This window comes from Rhinopithecus bieti, unplaced genomic scaffold (assembly GCF_001698545.2).
Source record: "Rhinopithecus bieti isolate Rb0 unplaced genomic scaffold, ASM169854v2 scaffold_33444, whole genome shotgun sequence".
NCBI classification, from domain to species: Eukaryota; Metazoa; Chordata; class Mammalia; order Primates; family Cercopithecidae; genus Rhinopithecus; species Rhinopithecus bieti.
This window is the reverse complement of record NW_016814544.1, coordinates 888,768-900,546: the sequence shown is the minus strand read 5'-3', so window position 1 is coordinate 900,546 and position 11,779 is coordinate 888,768. Positions and strand designations below refer to the sequence as shown.

General features: G+C 47.1%; 1 protein-coding gene across 5 annotated transcripts in view; it reads left to right on the top strand.

The window, feature by feature from the left end:
* The first annotated feature begins 4,203 nt into the window (after positions 1 to 4,203).
* TIMM10 (translocase of inner mitochondrial membrane 10) overlaps positions 4,204 to 11,779 on the top strand; it is a 16,292-nt gene continuing 8,716 nt past the window's right edge. Inside the window, exons 1-4 of one of the 5 annotated variants that reach the window (XM_017851380.1) lie at positions 4,204 to 4,858; positions 5,280 to 5,389; positions 6,591 to 6,793; positions 11,049 to 11,063. In XM_017851380.1, the coding sequence (XP_017706869.1) occupies positions 5,319 to 5,389; positions 6,591 to 6,792 (273 nt within the window). In that variant the 5' untranslated portion in view covers positions 4,204 to 4,858; positions 5,280 to 5,318 and the 3' untranslated portion in view covers position 6,793; positions 11,049 to 11,063. Of the gene's footprint in view, positions 4,859 to 4,977; positions 5,172 to 5,214; positions 5,390 to 6,590; positions 7,028 to 11,048; positions 11,064 to 11,779 lie in introns of those variants that run through there. The other 4 variants (XM_017851381.1, XM_017851379.1, XM_017851378.1 and 1 more) reach the window with 4 other exon arrangements.

Sequence of the window (11,779 nt, the reverse complement as noted above, 5' to 3'; positions counted from 1 at the left end):
GTCCCGCCTCCCCCCTTCCTCTCCCTCTTCCACCCCACCCCACCCCCACTTCAAGAGGCTTGGGCTGCCTGAAGAGCATTGTTTACTGGCCTGTTGGTACAACACTTTCCCTTAGACTGGGAGGCTCGGATTTCCCGTGGAAGATCTGACAGGTGGCACCTTTCAATCACGGCACGTCCCTCCCGCCCTGAGCCTGGCAGCATCCGTCCTGTGGTCACCTTTCTTCCCAATGTACTCTCCTAACCATAGGGACCTTGACAACCATCTTCAGGACCCATTTGGAGCATGGCCCTGGCCTCCACTGCTCAGCCAGAGCCCATACGAGGCCTCCTGTGCTCTCTTCACACCCGCCCCTGCCACGTTCCTTACATAGGCCCTTTCCCTCGTCCTCAGACAAAAGCAGCTGCTTAAGGCTGGGCTAAGGAGGGGATGAGTGGGGCAGCTGCCAACACAGGGGATGTGTCTCCGGGCTCACAGCTGACTGAGAGATTTGGAGGGGGAGGGGCAGAGAGAGCAAAAGTGATGGGACAAGCTGACAGATCACTGGATGGAGCCTGGAAAATACAAAACTCCTGAGTTCTATTTTGAGCTGAAGTGACAGGTACACATTAGGCTCCGAACACATTTTTATACTAAGAAAAAATTGAGTATTTTAGCACATTTTGCTAAGAAAAAAACAAAACAAGCCTGGGCTCGGTGGCTCATGCCAGTAATTCCAGCACTTTGGGCGGCCGAGGCGGGTGGATCACTTGCAGCCGAGGCGGGTGGATCACTTGAAGCCAGGAGTTCACGAACAGCATGGCCAACAGGGTGAAACTCTGTCTCTACTAAAAATATAAAAATTAGCCAGGCGTGGTGGCGCGTGCCTGTAATCTCAGCTATTTGGGAGGCTGAGGCACAAGAATCACTTGAACCTGGGAGGCAGAGGTTGCAGCAAGTCACACTGCACTCCAGCCTGGGTGACAGAGACTCCATCTCAAAAAAAAGTCTTCACTTTGTGTGTTTTATGATCTAAGAAAGGCACTGCTTTTGGAGAATGGGTGCAGGGGACACTCTTACTACTACGAAGCTTGGGACCCCCCAGTCCTCCTACCCGAAGCCCCACCACTGGGCCACAGTGGCCTCCTTCCTATTCCTTAAATAAATCCATCCCTTTTCAGACTCAGGACCGGTTTTCCTTCTACTCTTTGTAAGACTGGCTCCCTCTTACTCTTCTGGACTCAGCTGAAATTTCATTCCCTCAGAGAGGTTTTCCATGACCTTCAATTCCTTTCCATCATTTCAGCTGTTTTTATTGTCCTCATAATACTGTTTGTATTGTCCTCATAATACTAAAATTACCTTATTCATTTCCTTATTATCTGTCTCTCTCACTAGGCTTTAAGCTCCATGAGGGCAGGGATTTTATCTACCATGCTCGTGGCTGTATGCCCAGAGCCTAGCAGAATTGCCTGGCTCGTAGTAGGTACTTGATAAATACATATTGAAGGAAATAACTAATTAAGAGAAATATGACGGGAACTTGGAGGTCTTGCCCGGGATGATCTGAAAGAGGGATCTGTTTGTGCATCTGCGTTTGGGTACTAGTGATTAAATAGTTCAATATTAATGGTTGCCAGCTGGCTCTAGTAATACTTGAAACCCGGCTGGGATTATAGGCATGAGCCACCACGCCCAGCGTATTTTGTTCTTTTCAATATTTAATGACAGTAGGACAAGAGAAATGAATTTAAACAAAAAACCAGTAAGCCAGAGAGAGATGTAGAAGAACTCACCAGTCTTGGGCAGATACACTCTGGATGGGTGCTGTTTTGAGAAAAAAGTGAAGAAGCATAGATACAAGTGGGGAGAGCAGTCAGGAGATAAACTCAATGACCCTGGTGCAGGATGGTGGTGGCTTGGACCACAATGTCAGCCATGGAGGTGAGAAGAAGTGATGGGAAACAGTAATAGTGCAGACAGTGATTTGTTTTCTTTTTTGTAGTGATTTTTAAAACTTTTTATTTAGAAATAATTATAGGTTCACAGGAAGTTGCATTAATAGTACAGAGAGGTCCTGTACACCCTTTAGCAACTTCCACTAAAGGTTAAATCTCACATAACTATATTCAATATCAAAGCCAGGTAATTAACATTGCTATAATGTGTGTGTGTAGTAGTTCTATGACTTTTTTTTTTTTTTTTTTTTTTTTTTTTTTTTAGACAGAGTCTCACTCTGTCGCCTGGGCTGGAGTGCAGTGGCACAATCTCGGCTCACTGCAACCTCCACCTCCCAGGTTCAAGCGATTCTCCTGCCTCAGCCTCCCAAGTCACTGGGGTTACAGTTGCCTGCCACTACACCCAGCTAATTTTTTGTATTTTTAGTAGAGATGGAGTTTCACCATGTTGGCCAGGCTGGTCTCGAATTCCTACCCTCGTGATTCGCCCGCCTTGGCCTCCCAAAGTGCTGAGATTACAGGCATGAGCCACTGCGCCCAGCCAGTTCTATGACATCTTATCACCTGTGTAGATTCTTGTAACCACCACCACAATCAGGATACAGAATTATCCAGCAACACAAAGATCTCTCTTGTGCTACCCTTTATAGGTACACTTCTATCTCCCCATCAACCCTAACACTAGGCAATCAGAAATCTCTTCTGCATCTCTATAATTTTGTGAGTTTGAGAATCTTACTTAAGTGCAATCGTATGAACCTGGGAGGCAGATTTGGCTGAAATGATGGAGAGGAATTGAAGGTCATGGAAAACCTCTCTGAGTATGTAACCTTTCATAAGGTCCAGTATATATTGCAAGATTCCTCTTGTAAGAACCCATCTCCTTTTCCCACGCAGTTTCTTAACTTTCCATAATGTTGCCTATATTTTTTCTTTTTTGCAGGGGGATCAGAGTTTCACTCTTGTTTGCCCAGGCTAGAATGCAATGGTGTGATCTTGGCTCACTGTAAGCTCTGCCTCCTGGGTTCAAGCGATTCTCCTGCCTTAGCCTCCTGCTTAGCCTCCTGAGTAGCTAGGATTACAAACATCCGCCACCACACCGGGCTACTTTTTTTGTATTTTTAGTAGAGATGGGGGTTTCACCATGTTGGCCAGGCTGGTCTCGAACTCCTAACCTCAGGTCATCCACCTGCCTCAGCCTTCCAAAGTGCTGGGATTACAGGCGTGAGCCACCACACCTGACCAATGTTGACTATATTTTCAAAAGCAAACCAAGGCAAGATATGTCCATCTGTACAAGAGTATCATAGCAGCATTATTGCATAATAGGCAAAAACTGGAAACAATCCAAACATCCATCAACAGGAGAACGGATAAATGAATTGTGGCATACTCATACAATCAAACACTAGACAGCAATAAAACAGAAGGAATAACAGATGCACACAATAATATGGATGAACTCTTACAGGTACATTGAGCTAAAGAAGTCAGGCACAAAATAGAAAATAATGTGTAATTCCATTTACATGAAGTTCAAGAACAAGGAAAACGAATTGATGGTGATAGAGGTCAGAATAGTGGTTAACTTCAAGAGGGAGTATTGATGGGGAAGGAACACGAGATGACTTTTTGGGGTGCAGGAAGTATTTTATATCTTGATCTGGGTGGTGGTTATACAAATGTATATATACACATATATATTTAATTAAGCTTGAGATTCGTGTATTTTATGCACTTTATGAATATTATACCTCAGTCTTTAAAATTCAGGGCACAAGGTTTCACAAAGATGAGTCTTCAAAGCAGAAAGGTCAATTGTTTAAAATCAGGATGGTCTTGGACAATTAGGGAAGCGTATGATGACCGCACATATCAAATGTCTAGCCCACCTTTTCCAATGGCCAATGTGCCCTTGCGTCATCAATTTACATCTTGTAAATTTATTGTACTAGGAAATTGCGTGACAAATCAACGGACTGAGTGTTGTTTCCTTCTTTTTAGTGGGGAATGAGTGAATGGTACAGTTTGAAGAATACATTAAGTCTTGAAAGTTGAAAAGTTCACCAGTACCCTCCTTCTCCCTTACCCAAGATTAGCCCCGGTGGCAGCCGAAATTGCTTTTATTAATCTCTTTGTGGCTCAGGACCTCTGACTGTTGAAGAAAACGTATTTTACACGTCTTGTCTTTCTACGAGCAGGAAGCCTATCTCGCTTATCGTTGCAACCCCAGAAGGGGCTTAGTGTGACCTACACACAGTAGTAATCGCACAACGTCCCATGGAGCACTGCTTCTCAAATTTGGCTGTACATACGAATCACCTGGGGAATTTTAAATTGTATTGATGCCTGGGTCCTACTCCCAGAGATTCTGATTTAATTGAAATGAGGTGAGTCCTGGGCACTGGGACGTTTAAAAACGTTCCAGGGATTTTAACGCGAAACAAAAACACAATCGCTGTTTGGGGGCGTTCTTCCTTCTCCACCCCTGATTTGCGCTCAGGAGTCGGCTGTCCGGAACCGGGATGAGGTTCACTGATATCTGTCGCCACGCCTCTTCCTGAAGACCAATAAACTGAAGCGGCTCTGTGACATCCCAAGGGACTTGAATTATAAGCGGGCTGTAAACTCTCTGCACCCCGCCCAAGCCCCTATGGTACTTTGGCGTCCCCTCTAGCATTGACAAGTCCCCTTCCTCTTCGCCGGGCGCCGGCAGCTAACTCTCTATGATCGCCGAGTTCCCGGCGCCGTCTCGTTGGTATTTAGTTCCGGAAGCGAGTTTGAATCAGAGGAGAGGCTGGACTTCCCTCCCGGAAGTAACCCACGTGCTTCCGCTGGAGCCTTCTCGGGAGGCGGGTAACGTTATAGTTTTTGTCAGAAGTTGGGATCTCCGTGAGCATTGTGATCCGTCCCAGGCAGTGGTGAGTGACCCATGACCTCTAAATTCAATGTGGCCCTGATTATGGCGTCGCCATTTCAGAGGTGCAGCCTTTGGGCTGCGTCCCGGGCGCCTCTGTTCAGCCTACGATCTCATTCCCAGGGCCCTGGAGGTTCAGGCTCATGGGTTAGAGCGTTCTGCCTCGGTCCTCGATCTTCTGAATAGAGGTGACCTCCAGGGACTGGGGCATCAGAGATCCGGGGCTCGATTTCCAGGCTCGCCATGGACGTCCTGTGCGACCTTGGGCGAGGCCTCAGTTTCCACATCCGTGAAATGGGGTGGTTAAGCTCACTGAGGTTAGTGGCCCGTGGTGGTCTGTGAGTCCTCCGTATCCTCTAGCCCCAGGGGTAGGAGAGTGAACGGCGGCGGTGGGTGCTGATGGTGATGTCTGCTCCCACGATTAGGAGGCCAGAAAGAGATACCTTCCACGGTGCTAGGCTGAGATGGATCCTCTCAGGGCCCAACAGCTGGCTGCGGAGCTGGAGGTGGAGATGATGGCTGATATGTACAACAGGTAAAGAGAGCTATGTGCTACCCTGTCTTGGAAAATAAGTCTTGGTCACCCATATCGAAGGTGAATGACTTACAACAAATTCCTTCCTGAATGTAGGGGAGCCTGAGGCCCATGCTTACCCTCCCCATACCCACCTCCAAGGTTGATCCTAATGTAGGTGCAGTCATTAGAATGAGTTGGGCATTTAGATGGGGATGGACCTGGCAGTGCAGGAGCCAAGCAGGAAGAGAAACTCCAGTCCAGGCTCTGGTTAGGTTCCAAGAAAAGCTGAGTATTTGCCTCTTGATAAATAGCTCATAGCCAGCCAATTTAGTAGTTAACATTTTAAAACCCTTTATTCTGTGTCAGGTTCTTGTTAATCTTCAAAATAATCCAGTGGGTTAATTTTATTAGTCCCATCTTAAAATGAGGAAATTGATGCTGCTAGAGGTTAAGTAACTTCCTTAGGGTCCACAGCTGGTGGGTAACAATGCCAGAACTAGCACCTCAGTCTGGTTCTGCAACTAGTGCTCATAACCATTTGGCACATTTGGGAACAAATCCTGGCTCCACCGATCACCAGCAGTACACTTGGACATGTTACTTGCACTGTTTGACAATTGGTTTCCTCATTATGAAAAAGACATAATGATACCTACCTCATAGGGCATCATAAATATTAAATCTAAAAATATATGAAAGTCCTTAGCCTGAAGCCTAACACTTAGTAACAGTGAAATGTCTGCTATTTTTTATTGGCTTAAGCTCTCTTGATTGGTTGGTTTATCCTGATGGCTATAAATTAGAAGGATTGTTAAGTGTAGACTGTGAGGTCAGATGACCTGGGTTCATATCCCAGCTGTATGTGATTCTTAGAAAATTACTGAGCCTCTGTTTGCCTTAATTTTCTCATCTGTAAAATGGGGATAAGTATCTCTTGGGGTTATTGTAAGCATTGCATAACAGAATGCAGGTAAAGCACTTAGCATGATGCCTGGCACATAGCCAGTCCTTAACAAATTGTTTCTACTTAATTAGTCATATACATGGGCTCAGGCAAGTTTCCTACTTGCAAGGACCTTCCAGTGGTTGAGGTGTAAACTAAGGATTTACACTGCCTTCTTGGGGAAGGTGAAATCAATATAGCAGGGCTGGAATGGTTGAGGGTTCCTGGGGTGTCACAGGATGCTGCTGACATGACCTTGCCCCTCCCTCCCTCCAGAATGACCAGTGCCTGCCACCGGAAGTGTGTGCCTCCTCACTACAAGGAAGCAGAGCTCTCCAAGGGCGAGTCTGTGTGCCTGGACCGATGTGTCTCTAAGTACTTGGACATCCATGAGCGAATGGGCAAAAAGTTGACAGAGTTGTCTATGCAGGATGAAGAGCTGATGAAGAGGGTGCAGCAGAGCTCTGGGCCCGCATGAGGTCCGTGTCAGTATACACCCTGGGGTACACCCCACCCCTTCCCACTTTAATAAAAGTGCTCTCTGTTGGGTGTCATCTGTGAAGACTGCCAGGCCTAAGCTCTCTGTTGCGAGTCTTCAGGATCCTGGAGTGGTAGCGCTCTCTTCTGGTGAAGGAGTATTTGTCACACTGGAATGTGACTGTGTGTGTATGTATGTATGTATATATATATTAAAACAAGTTTGTTGACACCTATTATGTGCAAAGCAGTGTGCGTGGCATTTGAGAGTAAAGAAAACAGACACAGCCCCTACCAGCAGAGGGAGACTAGTGTAGTGTTTAAGAGTAAGACAGGCCAGTCACAGTGGCTCACACCTGTAATCCCAGCACTTTGGGAGGCTGAAGTGGGTGGATCACTTGAGGTCAGGAGTTCAAGACCAGCCTGGCCAACATGGCAAAACCCCGTCTCTACTAAAAATACAAAAATTAGCTGGGTGTAGTGGCGGGTGCTTGTAATCCCAGCTACTCAGGAAGCTGAGGCAGGAGAATCGCTTGAACCCAGGAGGCGGAGGTTGCATAAGCCGGGATTGTGCCACTGTACTCCAGCCTGGGTGACAGCGAGACTCCATCTCAAAAAAAAAGTAAGACAGCTTAGGTATGCCTGCTGTCTGCCGCTTTTTGTGTGGCCCTGCACCTGTCACTTTTGTGTGCTTTAGCTTCCGGATCTGTAAAATAGGGTTAGCCCCCTGACTAATCCTGTTTTACAGATGAGGAAGCTGAGGATTTAAGAAGTAAGTTGTGGGCCGGGTGCGGTGGCTCAAGCCTGTAATCCCAGCACTTTGGGAGGCCGAGACGGGCAGATCACGAGGTCAGGAGATCGAGACCATCCTGGCTAACACAGTGAAACCCCGTCTCTACTAAAAAAATACAAAAAACTAGCCGGGCGAGGTGGCGGGCGCCTATAGTCCCAGCTACTCGGGAGGCTGAGGCAGGAGAATGGCGTAAACCCGGGAGGCGGAGCTTGCAGTGAGCTGAGATCCGGCCACTGCACTCCAGCCTGGGCGACAGAGCGAGACTCCGTCTCAAAAAAAAAAAGAAGTAAGTTGCTTGCTGGAGGTCACACAAGCAGAGCAATAACATGGAGGCCAGACCCAACTGCTGCGTTTGCTGTATCCAGATGGGACTGTGGTTGACACCAGTGCCACTGTGACAGTGGTACCTTCAAAGTGGAGCTTCCTGGTAGAAGTGTCCGGGATGTAACTAGATCACTGGAGTAAAGGAGATAGAATAGAGGCAGTGAGTTTGGGACTTGTGAGTGCAGGTTCAAGCCAGACTGCTTAACTTGGAGTTTCTACTGAAATTTTCTAGCAGTGTGATCTTGGGTGAGGCATTTTAACTACTCTGTGCCTCAATTACCCCATCATAAAATGGCAGTAAGGTTACCTACCTCATTAGGTAGTTGCAAAAATTAAACGTGTTAATAACCAAAGCACTTAGGAGAGTACCTAGCATACACTAAGTATGCAATAACATTAGCTTTTTTCATTGCTAAGTTTGGTGGGAGTGAAGATACCGGATGTACTGGAAAACTTCAAAGCCATTACTCATGTCTTAGGGGTAGAAAGCAATAAAGCTGCTTTCCAGGTACTGAAGTGCAGATTTTGGTCAACAGGTGGCGCTGTCTGCTCATGGTCAGCGCTGCTGTGGACAATTCTGCACATTTTATTATTTGCCTATTCTCTGCTGGCCTTGTTCTTGGAAGAGAGGACAGGTGAGGAAAATCGATGTTGTGCATGCCCTCAGGTTTAGCAAGAAACATCAAGAATTCTCTGTTAGCACATAGACGGAACATCTAGAAGGGGTGGTAGGAGCGGGGATTAGAGGTTCCAGCTGGAGGCAATGGCACTTGCAAAGGCTTTGTTGAAGTGGCGCTAAGTGTGGAGGTGGAGCATTCAGGAAAGGAGAGCTTGAGCTTCAGCGTGGCTGGAGTGCTGAGTGTGAAGAGAGGTGAAGATGAGACTTGGTGGCTGGGCAGACAGCTCCACAACAGCTTGGTGAGCTGTGATAAGGAGTTTGGATTTTCTCCTACTAAGGGCAACAGCAAAACTATTGAAGAGTTTAAATCGTTCAGTGATAATGAGTGATAATGACAAGTTTGCGTTGTGGTGGCTCACGCGAGCTGCCAGCCAGGTAGACAGTGGCAGAAGATAGTCGATAAAGGACTAGAGGGTGATGAGGCAGGAAGCCAGTGAGGAGAGAAAGGGGGTGGATGATGTGAGTGACAGTAAATCATTTATTGAGTTGCTGTTGTGCGCTAAACTCTGTGCGAAATTCTTCATATGTATTATTTCAGCGAATCCATCTAACAACTCTCTAAGGCAGGTACGATTGTTCCCAGCTGAGGAAGCTGAGGCTCTCAAAAGCTAGTAACTTGCCTAAGGTTGTGCAGCATGCAAGTCATCCAGCCAGGATTCTAACTTAGACACCAGAGACCACTTTTAACCCCTGCTCTAGGACAGGGGGAAATATGTGAGATATATGTCGAGTTTCATATTTCATTCAACAATATTGTTGGCCTGCTACACGCAAAGAGCTGTGGAAAGTGCTCAAAGTGAATTAGTTAGATCCCTATGAGCAAGTGGGACGGGGGTGGAGTGGACAGTAAGAGGGTTGGAACACACATAAAAGGTATAAGAAATAACAATTAGGCCGGCCAGGGGTGGTGGCTCACATCTTTAATCCCAGCACTTTGGGAGGCCGAGGTGGGCGGATCAGTTGAAGCCAGGAGTTTGAGACCAGCCCGGCCGACATGGTAAAACCCCATCTCTGCCGGGCGCGGTGGCTCAAGCCTGTAATCCCAGCACTTTGGGAGGCCGAGACGGGCGGATCACGAGGTCAGGAGATCGAGACCATCCTGGCTAACACGGTGAAACCCCGTCTCTACTAAAATACAAAACTAGCCGGGCGAGGTGGCGGGCGCCTGTAGTCCCAGCTACTCAGGAGGCTGAGGCAGGAGAATGGCATGAACCTGGGAGGCAGAGCTTGCAGTGAGCTGAGATCTGGCCACTGCATTCCAGTCCGGGCGACAGAGCGAGACTCTGCCTCAAAAAAAAAAAAAAAAACACCCCATCTCTACTAAAAATACAAAAATTAGCTGAACTGGTGGTGCGTGCCGGTAATCCCAGCTACTCGGGAGGCTGAGGCATGAGAATCACTTGAACCTGGGAGGCAGAGGAGGTTACAGTGAACCGAGATTGCACCACTGCACTCCAGCCTGGGAGACAGTGTGACCCTGTCTCAAAAAAAGAAAATAAAACAAAACAATGAAGTAGGTACTTTCTGCCATAGGGAGGAGTCATAAACTGCTATAATAAATAATTAATAAAATAATAAACGGGTGTATTTTTGCTTATCCATTTTAAAAATCAGAAAATGTCTCAAAAAATTAGGGTGTTGGCTTCTTTTGAAAATTTGGGCCAGAAGCGGTGGCTCGTGCCTGTAATCCCAGCACTTTGGGAGACTGAGGAGGGTGGAGGGTGGATCGCCCGAGGTCAGGAGTTGGAGACCAGCCTGACCAACGTGGTGAAACCCCGTCTCTACTAAAAATACAAAAATTAGCTGGGCTGGTGGTGCACACCTGTAATCCCAGCTACTCAGGAGGCTGAGGTATGAGAATCACTTGAATCTGGGAGGTAGGGGTTATAGTGAACCGAGATTGCACCACTGCACTCCAGCCTGGGAGACAGCAAGACACTGTCTCAAAATAAAAAGAAAAAGAAAATTTGGAAGATCTGACAACAGTTGACCTGTATTCCTGCTTGGCATCAGCCTGATGGAGGGTGGGCAGAGGCTCAGTTGTCTGCCAAACCTCCCCCGACTGATGTCTTCCCTCCCTGTCATCATCTGCTTGACCTGTAGGCATTCAGTGTGTGCCTTCTGCTCTGGGTGCCCAGATAAATCGGATGCTATATGAGAAAACATTCTGTACATGTCTTGCAGTAGGCAGCCTCAAAGATCACTGGGGCCTCCAATGATCCCTCCTTCCTGGTATTCATGCCTGTGTATAATCCTCTCCATTGAGTGTGTACTAGACCTAGATACGTGCTTCTAATAAGCAGAACACAGCAAGGGTAATGGGGTGCTACTTTTACGGTTAAATTACAAGAGTGTAAAGTCTGTCTTGTTTGTTTCCCTCTCTTGATCTTCCTCTCATTCTCTCTCTCCCTCTCTCCCTCTCTCACTGTCTTGTTCTTCCCTCTTGTTTACTCTCATGAAGCAAGCTAGCAAGCATCCACGTTGTGAGCTAACCTATGAAGAGGCCCATGTGGTGGTAAGGAACTGAGGGCAGCCTCCAGCCAGCAAGGAACTGAGTCACTCACCATATGGGTGAGCTTGGAGGCAAATCCTTCCCCACTTGAGCTTTCAGATGACTGCAGCCCTGGCTGACGCTTTGCAGGCTTGTGAGAGACCCTGAGAACACTCAGCTAAGCTATACTCTATCTCCTGACCTAGACAAACTGAGACAATACATGTAGTTTTAAGCCACTGTGTTTTGGGATAATTTGTTACTCAGCAATAGATAACCGATACATATACTGTCTACATAACTGTTTCAGTTGTCTGAGACTATATTTAGTCATTTTACACCTACATCAAGAATGTGCCAGGCACCATTCTAGGTACTTGGAATACATCAATTAACAGAATAAGTAAAGAGGCCAGGCACAGGGCTCACATCTGCAATCCCAGCATTTTGGGAGGCCAAGGTGGGAGGACTGCTTAAGCCCAGGAGTTGAGACCAACCTGGGCACAATCGTGAGACACTGTCTCAAGAAAAAAATTAGTTGGGCATAGTGGCACGTGCCTCTGGTGCCAGCTGCTCAGGAGGCTGAGGTGGGAACATCGCTTGAGCCCAGGAGTTTGAAGCTGCAGTGAGCCATGGTCACAAAACTGCACTCTAGCTTGAGCAACAGAACAAGACCCTGTCTCAAAAAAAAAAAAAAAAAG